The 19,128-nt window shown below is 26.0% G+C and overlaps 2 protein-coding genes across 3 annotated transcripts; both read left to right on the forward strand.

Annotated features, from left to right (window-relative positions):
* Positions 1–3,053: 3,053 nt before the first annotated feature.
* On the forward strand, positions 3,054–5,200 carry LOC132925497 (uncharacterized). The gene is made up of 3 exons (XM_060989888.1): positions 3,054–4,143; positions 4,197–4,524; positions 4,660–5,200. Exons 1-3 carry the CDS (start codon positions 3,054–3,056, stop codon positions 5,198–5,200), a joined length of 1,959 nt encoding a protein of 652 aa, XP_060845871.1.
* Positions 5,201–10,684: 5,484 nt separating this feature from the next.
* LOC132926382 (threonine--tRNA ligase 1, cytoplasmic) lies at positions 10,685–18,260 on the forward strand. Of its 2 annotated transcripts, XM_060990733.1 has the most exons (17): positions 10,775–10,823; positions 12,758–12,796; positions 13,024–13,118; positions 13,619–13,708; positions 14,204–14,358; positions 14,438–14,687; positions 14,787–14,900; positions 15,700–15,843; positions 15,929–16,075; positions 16,155–16,349; positions 16,602–16,672; positions 16,815–16,977; positions 17,037–17,174; positions 17,308–17,486; positions 17,584–17,758; positions 17,819–17,933; positions 18,005–18,260. In XM_060990733.1, exons 3-17 carry the CDS (start codon positions 13,032–13,034, stop codon positions 18,151–18,153), a joined length of 2,172 nt encoding a protein of 723 aa, XP_060846716.1. In that variant the 5' UTR covers positions 10,775–10,823; positions 12,758–12,796; positions 13,024–13,031; the 3' UTR covers positions 18,154–18,260. The 2 variants fall into 2 exon arrangements, with proteins under 2 accessions (XP_060846715.1, XP_060846716.1); XM_060990732.1 differs by lacking the exon at positions 12,758–12,796 and having other exon boundaries at positions 10,685–10,823.
* The last annotated feature ends 868 nt before the right edge of the window (positions 18,261–19,128 follow it).

Here is a 19,128-nt window from a genome sequence, read left to right on the forward strand (position 1 = left end):
GTAAAGCCTAAATAATCAATTAGTTTCTAAAAAAAGTGTTGCCGAACAAGTCCAAATGTATCACAAAATATTTTAAATGACACAAAATTAACAAAAATTAATAAGTATTTGATATCATTTGTATTGTAATTATATACATAATATATCATTACAATTTACATTTAATTTAACATATTTATTAGATGATAAATTAAATACTATAGAATTATCAATACAGTTGAATACTCAAATAATTACATTAATAAACACCATATCACAAATTCACAATAAAATACCCAATAGTAATAATGTCATTCATACTACACACAGATGCTTTGAAAGATGCCGTAATCTGTGCCGTGATTACTAGCAAAGGCGGCATCTCACATTATTTATAAAAATTAAAAACCATAGAGTATATAAAACTCATACAACACATAAAAAGCGTTCAGTCGCCTAGCCATTTATAGTGGCCTAATAGCAGTTAGGTCTTACAATTTTACAGAAAGATGTTAAAAATGAATAAAATAATTCAAACTTTTAACTTATCAATGATGTATTAAAATCTTAATACATTTACCTATACAGTACACCACTAACATAGCATTGTTTTTAGTTTTTTACTACAATATAAAATCTTATTAAAACAAAATTTGTATAAAACAATTTTTTTTTCTTTGTTCCCATTAAGAGAACATCATACCCACATATGCTGGGTATACACCGCATATCTTATAAACGTAACTGCAAAATAACATTTTATGCTGTTTGCATTAATATTAGAGACAATTTATCTATGATCAAATTAAATGTTATAATATTATTTAAGAGATTCCATTTGATTTTTTGAAATACTTTAATTTTTAAGTGAGTTACGAGCATTTTAAAGATCTCTTAATTCTATTATGCCACTGTTATACTTTTGTACTTACTACTTATGTACCAGTTACTTTCTAAAAAATGATATATGATATATGTAATATGACGATTGTCGTTCCGTAATCATTGCTAGTGTGACTATATTGAATTAAAACTGTTTAATTTTTAAATACTTGTATTTTGTGTATTAATAATTTGTCTACAAAAGATTCAATGTGTTTTGAAAAAAACTAAAATTTAATAAAAAATGTACGAGTTCAAAATTTGAAATTTGCGCCCCTTTATGATTAGCGCCGTGATTTAAGTCCCGGATCGCCTCCTCTAAGGTATTGAGTAAAATATACATGCAAATATATATGAAAAAAATTGTAGGTGCAATATGCCTGAAAAAATGCTAAATATGCAAAAATTATTCAAAATTGTAAAAAAAAAAGTATCTCATGTTGTTATAATAATATACACAAAAATGGTACTCAGTAATAAATGACACTGCAAGTAACAACAAGAGTAAAAAACGACAAGATGAAAAAAGTAAAATTTTGGTTAAAAATTATTAAAATAATTACAGTCAAGAATAAAATTATTTTTATATACATATAGAAATTCGAAAGCTCGTTTGTTGAAATAAATTTTACATTTATATTAATGTTCACACTTAAGGTTTTGATTTAGTGCTGTTAATACCTATATTAAATAAGTAATAATATGTAAATTGTATTTGTTAATACAATGATACTTGTAGGCAGGGGCGTAAACAAGGGGGGATGTGGGGGTCAGATCCCCCCCATACAACTTTTTAAAAATTGTATAAAATAGTGTTTTTAGGACATTCCGAGGCAGTGGCGGACTGGCAAGGGATGCCGGGATGCGATTGCATCCCGGGCCCTAACTTAGCAGAGCCTCACGGCCCCCATGTACACTTACAAAAATAATTTAAATAAAATGCTTTTAAGAATTATTTGTCAGTGTAACGGGTCCAAAATAACGTTATTAATAATTATCATTATTTTTACTATTACTGCTGGTTACAAGTCATATATAATGTAATGATCACTGCTGTAGTACCATGAACAATATGTTGCGCTGTCTCGATATGGAGCGATAAGGAATTCGGTCTATAATAAAACGAAAATGAATAAACTTTATTTTATTTTTGGATTTCTCTCTGAACAATAATGAAATAATAATATCATATCACTATCGTGTTTTATTCACTACTATAGCTGCTGTTTGATTATTTTTATTTTGTGTAAAACTAGAGCGTACGTAACATACGTCTTAGTCGTCTTACACATTTCATATATTTTATTGAATAGTGAACCATTAAACTAGTGAAACTGGAATCCTGATTTTCAAAAAGGTAAATTAATTTAATATTTTTATGTCTATTTAGACTCATATAAAAAATGAAGCACAATTTATAATTGTGAGTTGTATTTCTTTATTTTGAAACTGGTAAAACACAAGAATAAGAAGTTTAAAAAATAATAATAGTGTTTTAAATTTTGTATATGATAGGTATTATTAATTAATTCCTTTCCTTTCCATTTCTGTTGTATATTTGGTTGTTTTTACTGCATATTTTTAATGTATATTTTATGATATTTATTTATAGAGAAATATTTTAATTTTTAACCCACTAATACTAAATTCATTTGAAAATATCCACCCAATAAACATTTTATTTTAATTTTATTTTTATGTTAAATTAATTAATAAATATTAAATTATTTTAGTAGAAAAATTGTTATTATTATATAATAACATTAAAAAAAAATTGTATTGCATTAAATTCATCAATTACTAATAGATAATTTATATTATCGTCAAAAATATTTTTACCGAATTGTACCATTGAAATAGGATTTAAGATATTGATATAAAACGACTGTTGCATGAAAATTAAATTTTATACATAGGTACTTGTAATTTGTAAAAAAAATTCAAAATACTTTTGAAAATAGAAGTTATTAATAAGTATACAATTTGTTATGATTTTTTGGTGGTGCAGTTGCTATAATATTGCTATATTTGCATCACCCAATTTACGCCACTGTTTGCTATATTTATATATTATTTCTCTACTTATTTTACTTACACGATATATTTTTAATTTTTTCTATAGATCAGAATTATTTATAAATTATAACAATTTTATTACAATTTAACTCAAAATTCTTCATTTTTAACACAAAATGTCCAAAAACCAAGATCGTTATAAACATAAATCCGGGTGCGAAAAAAGAAAACGAATCTTAGAACATGAACTACAGAAGGCAGGAAATAATCCTAAGAAAACAAAACTAACTGCTCTTTTTAAAACATCAACTTCTGAAGTAGAAACTAAAACTACACCAGCGAATCAGATTAATTTAGAAAAATCGAATAATTCTGAAAGTATTGAATGTTTCCAAAATATAGAAAATCTGATTCGTAGTCATGATGATCCTATAAGTCAACCATCTGACCATCATAAAATATCTCATTATAGTATTGATAATGAAACTAAATCCGATGATGATTCTGACTCTGATAATAGTAACTCAAATTTCACTTCTAGTGAAAACTGTACTTTGACTACAATGAATGCCAATTTGGGTTTATTTATTGCTCCGAATGAAAATGAAACTTTAGTAGTTAAAATGGATTTTATTAAAAAACACCCAGTCCAACCAACACCGGATTTACATAATTTGCCATTTGATATCTCAAGAGTATATTTTCGATCTATTAATGATGGTACAGAACATAAAGTTCATCGAAGGTGGTTATCATTTGATAATGTTTCATCAAAAATATATTGTTCAGTTTGCATGACGTTTGGAAAAAATCGAGATAGTGTTTTTGTAAAAGGAATAGACATAAATTTAAAGTCTTTATATATTAAAATAAATAAGCATGAAGAATCTAATGTTCACAATGAAGCTGTCAGTACGTATCTGAGATTAGATTCTGGAAAATCAGTTAAAGCATTAATTCATATTCAGAGGTTAAAAGAAGTTCAAGAACGTCGTCTCGTTATGTTAAGAATAATTGATATCATTCTTACATTAGCTAAACAGGATATAGCTTTTAGAGGCCACAGTTTTGAATCTGCGTATAATTTACAACAGTCAGAAAATTTGATACAAAACCAAGGTAATTTTCTTGCGCTTATAAAACTTGTTGCTAAGTACGATTCAATTTTATTAAATCATGTACAAAAGTCTAGTCTAAAAAGCGAATCATTACGAAAATCACATAATGAAAAAGAAATAGTATTAGCAAAAAATCAGGAAGAGGCTCGTTATTAACGTTTTTATCAAAAACTACTGTCAATAAAATTGTTATTATTATAGGCAACTTAATTACAGCATCCATTGCGGAAGATGTTATCGCAGCAAAAGCCTTTTCGCTCGAAGTTGATTCAACGCAAGATATTTCTGTAACAGATCAACTCAGTATATGTGTCCGATATGTTTTAAATGGTGAAATTTATGAAAGACTTATTAAAATGTGTGCTCAGCATGATAGTACTGGTAAAGCTCAATACGATTTAATAAAGACAGAGTTAAATTCTTTGGGAATTGATTTAAAAAATTTGATAAGTAATTCATTTGACGGGGCAGCAAACATGAGCGGACAATATAAAGGACTTCAAAATATTTTAAAGGAAGATGCTCCCAAGTCTATTTATACACATTGTCATCCTCGCGTTCTTAATTTAGTAATAAGTGATACAACTTTGAGTGTTTTGAATGCTCAAAATGTATTTAATATTCTTCAAAAAATAGCAGTATTTTTTTCATACTCTTACAAAAGATCTGATCTTTGGAAACGTATAGTAAGTTCTCAAGATGGAAATGAAAAACTACGTCGCTTGAAAAAAATTGGAACAACCAGATGGAATAGTAAACATCATGCTCTCCAAGCGATATTTCATACAACTTCAACGCCAAATAACGACCGTTATCGATACATTAACTTGATTGAAGCACTTCATTTGTTAGGATATCACGAGGCTGTTGATTCTAATACAGCTTCTGACGCCCGTAATCTATTAGAAAAATGGACCAACTTTGAAATTATATTAACAAGTTTCACTTTTCTTCATATATTTGAAGCATCAACGCCAGTTTCAGCATACCTACAAACTAAAAATCTTGATTATATAGCTACATGGAATCATATATCATCACTTCAAGAAAAAATGGACAAACTCGCAACTAACTTCGCTGGAATTTACCAAAAAGTAAAAGATTTTATTACCATAGCAAAAGCAAAAACAGAATGCTTTGAGCATGTCAACTTGAATGACGAATTACCGGTTCATAGGCCTAGAAAAAAAACGAATGGACGGTGAATTAGCAATTGATGAATTGCCTACTCTTAGTCCAGTTACCAATTATAAGGTAACTACTTTTATTCCCATCATGGATCAAATTAAATCAACTATTCAAAGAAGGTTTTCCAAATGTGAAGATTTAATGAAATCGTTGGCCTATCTAGATCCTAAGCGTTTTGTGGATATTAACCGTGGTGTACTACTCATAGATGGAGACAACTATCTCTTGAAACGTCTTACAAATCTTGCAAATGTTAATCATGAAAAATTAATCATAGAATTAAAAGACTTTGCGGCATCTTATGAATCTCTATACCTAACAATAAATGCAGATTTTAAAAAAGAAAAATTACATGAAGTGAAGAATCTGTCTGAAAATGATGAAGATCTGAACAACCAAGATGAAGAAGACGATTTTAATTCAAGCAATTCAGGTAAATATATAGAAGTTTCAAGTAGTTTACTTATGTCTATAACGTATACTTAGGTCTTAAATAACTCATAAAAACTTGTATTTTTATTTTCAGAGAATGAGTGCAAATATTGTCTTCCATGTGTATTTCGTCTTCTACATAAATATAATTTTCATTCTTCAGCTTACACTAATTTATATTTAACTTACAAATTAATATTAACACTTGCTTGTACTCAAGTAAATTGCGAACGCAGTTTCTCAAAACTAAAAATTATTAAAACACGTTTACGAGCTTCATTAGGACAAGAACTTTTGGAAGCTTTACTACTTATAAGTATTGAAAAAGATAAAATTCCCAATTCTGAAAAAATTATAAACGAGTTTGGTAAGAGTTCAAATTTACTTTCAACAAAATTGTTATTTTGATTGATATTTTTTTGCAGTAGATTTAATATAAAAATTATGATTTTAAGAAAAAATGTTATTTTTATAAATATTTTATTAATGATTAAATTCTTTGTTGAAGAAGTAATTAATGACTTAATTTAGAGGAAAAAACACTTTGAATTTGTTAAGTAAAGTATAAAGTACGTATTTATTTGTATCTTTTATCTTTTAAATATTATTTTTATTGAGTTATTTAAAATTTATTAAAGTATTTAAATATATATTTTATGTATTTTATGAGTATACTATTAAACTAAATTTTTCTCCCTCTTCTGTTCTTTCAGTAAAATCTTTCAAATTACTTTCCTGATCCAGGATTCCCTTGGTTTATTATTTTTAATAAGAGCTTTGTGTGTTAATAAAGATAGATAGGTACAAAAAATAACATAATAAATTGAAGCATAATACATATTTTAAGAAGATAAAGTCCTCCTCATAAAATATTTTCTACCAATAGTTCAGACCCCTTACATAGAGCGCATCCCGGGCCCTTAATGTCCCAGTCCGCCACTGTTCCGAGGTCACAAGGAAACAAAAAAAACGGCTAGGATTTTTGTAAACTTTATTTCATAAATATAATTATTACAAGTATAGAATTTGTTCACTGTTCAGACGTACCACCGCCGATAACAACGCTACGACGAAGACGCCCGCATGTCCGTGCGGCTAATAATAAAATAAAAAAAATATTTTCCTACTTTTGAAAGAAATAATTATAATAATATAATGCACGGATGGGTTTTACGCATTTATACTACAATATTATCAATAATCAATTTTGTATTAAAATCGGCATTCCGTCAGTCGTACACTCGTACCTCGTATGTTGTTCCATATTAACTAAATATTGTCTTTAAAATTTAATTAAAAGTAATAAATAATAATGAATAAACAGCAAACATTAAATAATTTTTTCCAAATATCCTCGACTACTCCTCCAGCCATAACTAGTACAATTACGTCTAAAACCAAACGAAATTCTGATGATGATTCTATTATTTCTACACCTCCAAAAATAATGCATTTAGATGAATTAGAAATTGCTGAACCTAATAATGCAACACAACCTTTACAAAGTATAAATGATATTGGTTTGTTTATAAATTGTAATTTAAAAGATGCTGAAAAAAATCTTGTAAGTAAATTGTTATATTTATTTATGTTTTATTATTGAAGAAGTAGGTAGTATTATTACTTTTAATTATTTATTGATAGTTTTTTGTTAATTAACTTATGCAGATTTTCACTAATTTATGGGTTCCGGAAATAACATATAAATTCCCATTAGTTGAAAAGAATAAAACTAGAAATCTTAGATTTCAACATCGTTGGTTACAATTATACAAGTGGTTAGCATACTCAGAAATTAAACAGGGTGGTTTTTGTAAAGTGTGTGTGGTTTTTTCAAAAATTGGTGGTATGGAGGTCAAAAGCTTTGTGTACTTGTATTGAAACCGATGGACAACTTTAAAAAAGCTTTAGAAGTATGTATTAAGTTGTATTTTCTACATATTTTAAAATGCAACATATTAATTTTATTATTTATTTATTTATATTTAATATAAAATATTTGTTACTTATACAGGAATAAACAAGTAATTGAATATCGAAAACGCTTAAGTTGTATTATAGAATGTATTATGCTATGTGGCCGCCAAAAACTTGCTTTAAGAGGCCATCAAGATTTTGGTTCAATTTCATTTGATGGTAAGTTGTATTGTAAAAATTATAGTTTTATTATTGATGGTTACTAGTTACTATACCAGCTTAATATTGTAATAAATGAATATTATTTGAAGATGTAAATTATTTAATTACAGAGCAATCTAAAGCAAATGAAGGAAACTTCCGTGAAATATTAAAATATAAAACTAAAGATATTGATTACATGAAAAATTTTCTTTCATCAGACTATCGAAACAAATATATTAGTCCTTTTATACAAAATGAAGTTATAAATAGTTGTGGAGATATAATTTTAAAAAAACTTGTGAAAGAAATTAATGATTCAGGCCATTTTAGCTGATGAAACTACAGACGTATCTGTAAAGGAGCCACTTACACTTTGTGTTAGATATTTAGTTGGTACTGGAAAAGATAGAAATGTACATGAAAGTTTTTTAAAATTTACTGAAGTTACTAGTTTAACAGGAGAAAATTTAGCTTTATATATATTAAGTGGTAATTTATAAATTATACAACAATTAGTTATTGTTCTTGACATAATAAATTGTATTAATATTTTTTAGGTCTCAACTCGTGTGGAATTAATTGTGATAATATTTGTGGGCAGGGATATGATGGAGCCTCAAATATGTCAGGTCACATTAAAGGAGTTCAAACCATAATTAAAGCTAAATATCCTAAAGCCTTATACATGCACTGTGTATCACACACCTTAAACTTAGCTGTATCTTCTGCTTGCAATATCCAGCCAATTAGAAATTGCTTAGGGATAGTTCAAAAAATGTATTGTTTTTTAATTTTCCTAAACGCCAAAATGTAATTTTAACAGCAATTGATGAAAGTGATTTGGAACCAAAAGTCAAGACTTTAAAACGTTTATGTGCAACACGGTGGGTCCAACGATACGATGCGATAAATGATTTTGTAGAACTATTTCCATAATATGTAGTAATCTCATTGGAAAATATATCCGAGTGGACTGATGCATCTTCTGTGGATGCTAACTTATTGTTGAAGTCAATGGATTCTACATTTTTAATATCTTTACAAGTTATAAAAGTAAATATAACAGATAAAATATTATGACATTATGCTTATAGTTTTACAATGTATTTAAACATTTTGATAATGACGTTAAAATATTAAATACATTAATTATTTAATTATTTTGTTTTTAATTTCAATATATTAATATATAAGTATTTATTTTTATTTTAGGTTTTATTCTCATATGGACTACATTAATGTAAACAGCTTCAACAAATAGAAATTGATTTAAGAGAAGCTGTTGGAACTGCTGATGATAATGTAAATGCTCTTAAAATTCCAAGACAAAATATAGATGTTGAATTTCATAAGATGTTTGAAAAAGCAAAAAGTATCTTATTATTATTAAATATAATTAATTGTATTTTTACCCTCCCTTATATTAATACATTAAATTTATATTAGAAAATGGCTGAATTTTTGGATGTAACTATTTCAATTAAACGTTTAAATAAGAGACAGCAAAATCGAGCTAATCCATCAACAAATGATAAAGAACTTGAACTAGAAGCCTATTTTCGAATAACTATATGCATTCCATTCATCAATGCTTTCATACAGCAATTGGAAGACAGATTTTTAGAACATAGAAATGTTTTTAATGGTTAGAACATAATGATTAAATAAAATCATTGTTAATTTATTATTATACTAAATGTTTCTCATGTTTCAGGTTTTCAGTGTTTATTCTCATATGAGTCAGATAATCCACCAGCTGAATTTGATGACCTGGTAAAATTTTATTTACCTGAAATTGATATAATATCAATTTATTGTATAATATCAATATACTGTCAGAGCTGAGTTACAAATGTGGAATGTTAAACTCAAAAGATTAAATATACAACCAAAGACAGGACTGAAAGCATTAGGAGAATGCAGTGAACTTATTTATCCTAATTTGTTAAAATTATTTAAAATATTTTGTACATTAAAAATTTTAATTAAGTTTAATAATTTAAAAAATACTGTAGGATGGGTATCGTATACAAGTATACAACAAATGTATTAATGTTTTAACACTGTAAACAATAAAATATATATTTACAAAAGTTTAGTTGATAAATTATCAACGACAAGATAGTATTTCGGCATATCAGCGTGATGTTTATATATCTGTGGCGTGATATAATTTGATTAAATGCACATTAAACTATTTTTACTGTTGTCATCAAATTAATATTCAACTGCAACGTTAACAAAAAATAATATTGAGTTTTATATTCAATATTAATTAAAATACAAGTTAAGAAAAGAAAAATTAATTTTTCTAAGAAAATATAAATATTATGCATAATCAATGAAATATGAAAAATGTGCATTTTAAATTTTCGAATTTTTAACTCACCATTGTAGTATGAATTCAGATTTGTCTGCAATCAATCGAGAGCATAATATAGAATAACCAATATGTAACTTCTGGAACTTTCACACTAACTACTAACTAGGACCAATTATTGTCTGTTTATCATAAAAAAAAATATATAATTTCAATGGTATTGTCTATTTGCGACTTAAGAGCGCACACCAACCAGTACACATACATTTTCGTATCAAACTGGTAATCAAAAATAGTTGGGTTAAAAAAACGTGTAATCGCTATAGTTTAATGATACAGGAAATATCTACGAAATTTAATAAATTTCATTCAGTTATTTCTTCAATATTTTGTTCTTCGGGTTCTTCCCCTACAGTGGTGGTAGGTGATGGCATTCGAGACGGACCATTTTGGTTATCATTATTTTTTCATATCATTATTCATTACGAGCATGGAGTCCACGACCGTCTCGTCCGTGTACCAGACTTCCAGTTTACCTAATGTATATTTGTATCATTTTTGGTGTTTTTGATTTCATAATGAAGTTCTCACCGTTTCTCGTACTACGACTTTCGTTGCTTATATCTGTTTAAACCTCCAATTGTTAGTGATAAGAATAACGATCACGTTATAATATGATAACAACACGTAAACCGTAAACGCTAAGCGTGTGATGAAAGCGTAAGTTGTAATTGTCAAATACCTCGTTTTCTATCCATTTTGTTCTGGTAAGTTTCTTATAATTTTTTTTATTGTTATGTATATATTTTTAATCTCACTTTTAAAAATATTCTGTCCGCAAAATTATTGTTATTAGATTGCATTTAAACTTTAAAACGATCCATTGATAAATTGACAAATAGGTCATTTGTTTATCGGTCCATTTTATAAATCCTTAAACATGTTTAATTCGCCTAAGATATTTACTTCAAATAGCAAATATAAAAAAAAAATAAAATAGATAACATCAACTGAAAAAAATAATATACATGCTTCTGTCAACATTAATTGCATAACTACTTTAATTAGTAGGTTAACGTTACGTTAAATACCTATGCATTTTATAAATTAATTTCTTTTACATTCCTATTTATTTTACATAATATAATGTACATTTAGAAATGAATGGAAATTCAACATAATATGGCTGTCATATAGTATGCAATTTACCTCAAAAAAAAAATTAATTTTCAGTCAAGAATGTGGTATATTGTATATTGTGTTGTTTTATGTTGATTTGTGTAGCAATTGCTCAAAGTACACATTATTCCATTAAAACTTCCACCATGTCTTTCAAAAGACAAAAATTCATACATAAACTGTCCTTTCTTTACCCCTCTCCTTACATACGTACAAATTCATATTACTTCAACACTTGGGACATTGGGCATTTTCATTGTTTATCTAACTATTTTTATTAATTAAAAAATTGTGTTTGATTCTTCAAAAAATCTTTTGCCAACATATCGAGTGTATGACTGCTATACACAATGCATACCATTGTAATGTCACACAATAAGTGATGTACTGAGCGACAAAATGTTGAAGCATTGTTATCAAAAGTCATAAAGTTATAAAGCCATAAAGATAAAGTATTAACCAAAAAAAAAAGAGATTAAACTGTATTTATTAAAGATAGTTAAATGCCAGTGTAAAAACCAACCAGCCGTAGATAAACCTAAATTATAGCAGCCAGTAAAACACGTTTACTGCATACTATATGACAGCCCATAATGCATTAAATTGTAATGCTAAATAATGCAATTTATAACGTCGAACATTACTAACTGGAAATCAATAGTTAACAACTGTTTACCATAATATGTTTTAGTTACATTAATCTTACTTTTTTTTTAAATTCTCAATGATTGTTTATTAATTTTGTTTTTAAAACGATACTTAAAGACTAATTATAAAAAAAAAGTAGTTATGCTTTCAACTTTATAATCTGTATGGAAACAATAATGTCCCATATTACTTTTTAAAAACAATTACAATGTCATTATTTAAAACAATTATATATTATTTATTATTTAATATAAGAGTATACAATAGTACTTTGTTTGAACATTATGTTAGTAGGAGATCCTCCTAATTCTATGTATTAATATAAATTGTATATTCAATATCTAATTTTATGAATTTACCTTATCGTGGGATCAACTATTCATTTATATATGTATATACATTTATGGACAATAAATAAATGTCATAAAGAATAGTTTTATTGTGACAATTATATATTTTTTTAAATGCTTAAAATATTTTGAAAACATATTCAATAAAATTAATTTATAGGTTACATATACACGACTTAAATATATATATAATTTAAAATTATTGTTTAGTTTAATTGTTAACATTGAGAATTAAGATAAAATGTGTTTAAATTGTAAACTGTTGACACAGTTCAAAATTAAGTGGTAAATTAAACTATCCGATTACATTATTTAATTAATGTTTTTATTCAACTTGATAATAGTATTGTGTATTAAATATATTATTTAGGTACATTAATGTAATATACCTCTATTTAAGCAAAAGTAATAAAAAATTGTAACAAAAAGGTCACAATTTGCAAATTTAGTATACTAATTAAAGATATTTTTATAGAGTACTCATATTTATTATCTCATTATTATTTTATAATCATAAAACATAGACTGGAAGTTATCTTTGCCAACACAAAGTACTAATTTTAGTAAGTACTTTATATAAATAGGTAAATCAAATTTTAATGAATGCATGACTTATTGACTTACACAATTCACCATTAATTTAAGTGTTGAAAAATGTTTGTAAAACGTTGTTTGTGTTTTAACACTAATTTATACTATACATGTAATGTACCTATTTATAGAAAAAATGCTATTTTATTTGTTACAATTATTTAAGTGTTAATTATTGATTTTTGTAATTATTTTTCAGTAAAATTAATGCGTTTAAAATTGTTATTTGACTTGCATCAAACAATAATTTCTGGAACGCAGTCAGTTCGTGGATTAAGATTACCCAAATACCAAGTAAGAAAATAATGTTAAGTATAAATTAAAAATCACTAACATTTTGCTGGAAAAAAAACATTATAATTTGTAACAATTAATACTTAATTTAGTGATTAAAACTAGTTTAAGGGATCTTTAAAGATATTTGTGAAGTATAATATTGTAGTAAAATATGTTTTAAAATATTTATAATAATATTCTGATTATAATATACTGTAACGTATAATTTAATACAATTTTTAAGAATGAGTTATTTTTAATCACTATTATAAAAAGTGGTTCATAAAGTTATCAACAAGAACCATTCATAATAAATATGAAAAATTAAAAACTATGTTAATACTGTTAAATTCTTAACTCAAATAAATTTAAAATTTACTCTGAAATGCTTATATTTATAAAAATGAATCATTTTAGTGCTTACAGTTAAAAACTTGTTTTAACTCTGTAATTTTAATGTTATTATATCTAATAACTATTATATTTAGTTAAAATAGTTAAATATATAATATTTTTAGAAACCAAGTAAGAAAAAAATGGCATTGAAGGAGAAGGAAGGAAAACTGTCGCTAGTTTCAGAATTGAAACCTCGGCCATCCTACATTGAGGTTAGAGTAGTCAATATAATTTTTACTATCTATTTAAAAAATCTTACTGATTTTGACTTTACATTTTAATTGATTCACAGTAAGTACTATTATAATTTTGGATACTGAACATTTTAAAAATTGAATTGTTTCAAATTCACAATATGCTTTTTTATGAACTGTTGTCTTGTCATAGAAAAATATTATTGCAAGCAATTCTTATAAATCATGTACCGAATTATATTTTCTGGCTATCAAATTTCTTTTTCGAACTAAAACATGTATTACAAGATAAAAATAAAGTGTAAATATTTTTAATGTAACATGGTGAAGACATTCATATAACACATAATTATTACTAAATATATAAAACTAATTTTTCTCTTAATTAAAATGCAGTTATAAGCAGCCAGTTACTTTGGTTTTTATTTAAAAAAATAATTAATTATAAAATTAAATTATTATTTAATAATGTTTAAATATTCAATCTTATCCTAATTTTTTCTAATATTATAGGATCGTTTGAAGCTTTGGGATGAACTTAAAGAAAAATATAACAATGAACTTGCCAATAAGGTACTGGAACCTATAACTGTAACTTTTCCCGATGGAAAAACCACTTCCGCTAAAGCTTGGCAATCTACGCCATATGATGTAGCAAAAGGCATCAGGTTTGGACTAAAATCTAATTTTTTATATTAATATGTGTTTTGAACACAAAATTTAATTTACATATTCCTAAATATACAGCCAAGGGCTTGCTGATAATACAGTGATTGCCAAGGTCAATGGAGAGCTTTGGGATTTGGATAGACCATTAGAAAAAGATTCAACGTTGCAATTACTCAAATTTGACAATGAAGAGGCTCAACAAGTATTTTGGCACTCATCTGCTCACATTCTAGGTGAAGCGATGGAAAGAATATATGGTGGTTGTTTATGCTACGGTCCACCAATTGAAGGAGGATTTTACTATGATATGTTTATTGCGAATAAAGGAGTAATTATAAATAATTAATACAATAAGTCTTTAATTTAATAAATTCATCTAAGATTATTATTGATTTATATGTGTTGTATAAATTGCCTTTATTTATAGGTATCAAATGTTGATTATCCTGTTATCGAAAATATTGTCAAACTAATTGTTAAAGAAAAACAACCATTTGAACGACTTGAAGTTAGTAAAGAAGATCTATTAGAAATGTTCAAGGTAATGTTCAAAGTATTTGTATTAATAATAAAGGATATAAATAGCTAAGAACCATTATTTTTGAAGCTTTTAAACTAATAATAACTTTAAAAAAAGTAATAATTAATTTTAAAAATCAAAAAATGTACCTAGATTTCAATCCATTCTCTAATTTCTTTGTCCTTTAAAATAATCATTTTTTATATTTTTTTATTAAAATTTCTAAAGTGGATAAATATATAATACAGTGAAAAATATATTTATAGATATAAACTTTCGTATCTAAAACAATTAATTTATCAATTATTTTGTTATTAAATATATTTTTTATATTGTAAATTGTAATAATAACTTTTAGTTGTGCCATTTAAGTTACCACAAAAAAAAAAAAACCCATCATAATTAAATAAAGCACTAAAACGTTCATAAACATATTATAATTTGTATTTATTGACACGTTTACTGCCAATTTCGGCTCCTAGTTGACACACGTCATGTAACTGCTAATAGCTGCTGTCAATATGTTGTTTACACTAGACCTATCTGTATTTGATTAAACATTGTGAGGTTGTCATTTTTCGTGTTTCTATGATATTGGTATTAAATCATTGTTACCACCTATAGGTTTTAACCAACTTATGGTACAGTAAATTCTATGATAGGTAGTTGGCGTTAAAAATATAAGCTATAAGTGAACACATTAATTATAATATAGCATAGTATCTCATTCATTTTAAACTATACTGAAGAAAATTAAATAATTCACTAATTCAAAATAAATAATAGTTTTATTTACTTATTTCATGATGTTGTTATTTAGTACAATGAATTTAAAGTGAGGATCCTTAAAGAAAAAGTTACAACACCGACAACCACGATTTATAGATGTGGACCATTAATTGACTTATGCAGGGGACCACATATTCGTCATACAGGCAAAGTCAAAGCTTTTAAAGTTGTCAAAGTAAATATAATTTAATTTTTTTTAATTATTAATTTATTTTATTACAACAAAGTGACATATTTTTCATTTGACTGAAATATTGCAGAATTCATCTACTTACTGGGAAGGAAACTGTAAAGCTGAATCATTACAACGTGTCTACGGTATTTCATTTACAGACAATAAGCAAATGAAAGAATGGGAAAAATTTCAAGAAGAAGCTGCTAAAAGAGATCATCGTAAAATTGGAAGAGTCTGTATTATTATTATTATTATTATTATTATAATAAAATTAAGGGAATAGAAATTTATTGTTTATAATCATATACTAGGAACAAGAACTATTTTTCTTCCATGAATTAAGCCCAGGATCTTGTTTCTTCCAACCAAAAGGTGCGCATATTTATAATACTTTAATTGAGTTCATCAAGAGTGAATACAGGAAGCGTGGATTCCAGGAAGTAGTTTCGCCAAATATTTATAATGTTAAGTTATGGCAAACTTCTGGTCATTGGGCTCATTATGCAGTAAGTCAATCTATTTTCTTTTTCTAACCTTTCCTTTAGTGAGGAGAAAACATCATTAAATTATATTTGTCTTACTTTTTTATGCACAGAGATTGAAATTAATAAAAATCAGTAACTTTATTTATTCAAAAATATGTTTTATTCACCTAAACTCTTTACTTCAATTGAGAATTTTATCGTACACTTAACATATTTTATTTTATTTATAATAGTAAATTACAAAGTTTTAATTTTAATTAATTTTATTTCTAGGAAAACATGTTTTCATTTGATGTTGAGAAAGAAACATATGCTCTGAAACCAATGAATTGTCCTGGCCATTGGTTAGTACATTAACACATTTATGTTTTACAATGTATTTTTATTTTGTTACGTAATAAATAAATTAATAAGTACAATTTTATTGTGGTAATAAAGAACAAAAAATATCTGTTAAAATATAAAATATAATATAATTGTTTACAGTTTAATGTTTGATCATCGAAATAGATCATGGAGAGAACTGCCACTTAGAATGGCAGACTTTGGTGTACTTCATCGTAATGAGTTATCGGGGGCTTTAACAGGATTAACACGTGTTCGACGTTTTCAACAAGACGATGCTCATATATTTTGTACCACTGAACAGGTTAGACAAAATAATATTAAATGGAATATTCAAAAGTATTAATTTGTTATTTAATTTAGATTGGTCAAGAAATGATGAGTTCATTAGACTTTTTACGCCATGTATACACTGTATTTGGATTTCAATTCCATCTTCGTTTGTCTACAAGACCTGAAAAGTATTTAGGCGAGTTGGAAATGTGGGAAAATGCTGAAAAGGTTAAATGTTTACATTTTATTTTCATTAAGTAGAATACAAAATTTTTCATATAATGTATTTAGGAATTTATTTGGCTTACATCAATCATTTTGTCATATTATGTTTCTAATTTTTTTTTACACATGTTAATAGCAATTAGCTGATAGTTTGGATTCATTTGGTGAACCATGGACATTAAACCCAGGAGATGGTGCTTTTTACGGACCAAAAATTGATATAACTATTTCTGATGCTTTAAAACGCCAACATCAATGCGCTACCATTCAACTTGATTTCCAACTCCCAATTCGATTTAATTTGAATTTTATTAGGTATTTAATTTAAATTCTTTGTTAATGTTAATGTTAGCAAACGCCAATAATAATTTAATAATTTATTGAATGATTATTTGATTGTCCATAAATATAGCGAATCAGGAGAAAAGAAACGTCCAGTTATCATACATCGTGCTATTTTTGGTTCAGTAGAAAGAATGATTGCTATTTTAACTGAATCATTTGCTGGAAAATGGCCATTTTGGTTGTCGCCTAGACAAGCTATTGTAATACCTGTTGGTCCTCAATTTGACGAATATTCAGAAAAAGCAAGTTTTACTTATTATAATTTATTGTATGTATCAACATAATTTTAATTTTATCTATAGGTAAAAAAGGAAATATACGAAGCTGGATTTATGTGTGATGTAGATGTTGATCATGGTGATACTTTGAACAAAAAAATTCGCAATGCACAATTGGCACAATATAACTTTATTCTTGGTTTGTATCTTAGTTGATTGATTAATTGTTAATTATTAGTTATTGTATCAATTTTATAATTAATATTCCAGTTGTTGGAGATAAAGAAAAAACAGCCAACACTGTTAATGTTCGCACAAGAGACAACAATGTTCATGGCGAATTCAGTATTGAAGAGACAATTCAAAGACTACAAAAATTAAAAATTTCAAAAACAAATAATAGCGAAATTGAATTTTAATTTTAATTAAGATTTATATTTTAAATCGGTGGAAAAAAAATAATTTAGAAAATAGTATTCATAACTTTTTCACAATATTACTAAAATAAATTTATTCGTTTCACTAATTGTATTCTATCTTCTATCAACATTTTGATAAAAACTATGATAAGTTGCATTTATTCTATTTAGTATATAATAATTTATATTATAAAATTGTGTTTCCTTATACTTACAGCTAGTTTTAGCTAAATATTAAGATTAGACTTTGAAATCACAGAAAATTTTTTTGAAATATATTTCTTTTCGCCAAATTGAAAATGTATTTTTTTTAGTTTTTATGCTACCTAGAGAATAGTGAATCGCCAAAAAAGCATGTTAACATTACTACATAACATAGATTTTGTCGACCATTAGATAATTTTTATGCTAGGGATTTTTTATTAACTTCCATTCCAAATCTTTATGTATAAATAATTTTTACAAACAGTCATTTAATTTAAATATTCTGGACTTGTTTATTTCATAATTGTCGGATTAGACTACACTTAAAATGTTTCACCAAACATTCCAGCATATCATACTAATTTTTCTTTTTTATTCCATTTACTTTCTCGTATAAACAACACAACTAATTGGTTTTCCATCTCATGTGCATTGGCAATGAAGATATGGTCCTTAAAAACAACAATCATTGCTTTGATCTTAAAAAGACATTTATATAATATTTTTAATATGGTTTTCATAACAATAAATGGTCGATTTATCCTAATTGAATATTACAAAATTGAATAAGTTATCCAAAACTTTTTACTACGTTAATTGGACATTGGTGATTATTTTCTATATTTTATAAATTTAATATAGTCATTATAAAATTATTTATAAATAATACAGATATAAACAAGCTTAAAATAATACTAATATTCAATTTAAAAAACCATAATTCTAAACAATCTAAAATTCAAGATAATAAAAAATGGAGCTTTAGAAACC

This window comes from Rhopalosiphum padi, chromosome 3, assembly GCF_020882245.1.
Source record: "Rhopalosiphum padi isolate XX-2018 chromosome 3, ASM2088224v1, whole genome shotgun sequence".
NCBI lineage: Eukaryota > Metazoa > Arthropoda > Insecta > Hemiptera > Aphididae > Rhopalosiphum > Rhopalosiphum padi.

Coding starts and splice junctions, on each gene's coding strand:
- LOC132925497 (XM_060989888.1), top strand. CDS start 3,054: ATGTCCAAAAACCAAGATCGTTATAAACATAAATCCGGGTGCGAAAAA. Junction 4,144..4,196: donor AAAAAATCAGGAAGAGGCTC/GTTATTAACGTT, acceptor TTATTATTATAG/GCAACTTAATTACAGCATCC. Junction 4,525..4,659: donor TTAAAGGAAGATGCTCCCAA/GTCTATTTATAC, acceptor CTCTTACAAAAG/ATCTGATCTTTGGAAACGTA.
- LOC132926382 (XM_060990732.1), top strand. CDS start 13,032: ATGCGTTTAAAATTGTTATTTGACTTGCATCAAACAATAATTTCTGGA. Junction 17,759..17,818: donor TTGACGAATATTCAGAAAAA/GCAAGTTTTACT, acceptor TTTTATCTATAG/GTAAAAAAGGAAATATACGA. Junction 17,934..18,004: donor ACAATATAACTTTATTCTTG/GTTTGTATCTTA, acceptor TTAATATTCCAG/TTGTTGGAGATAAAGAAAAA.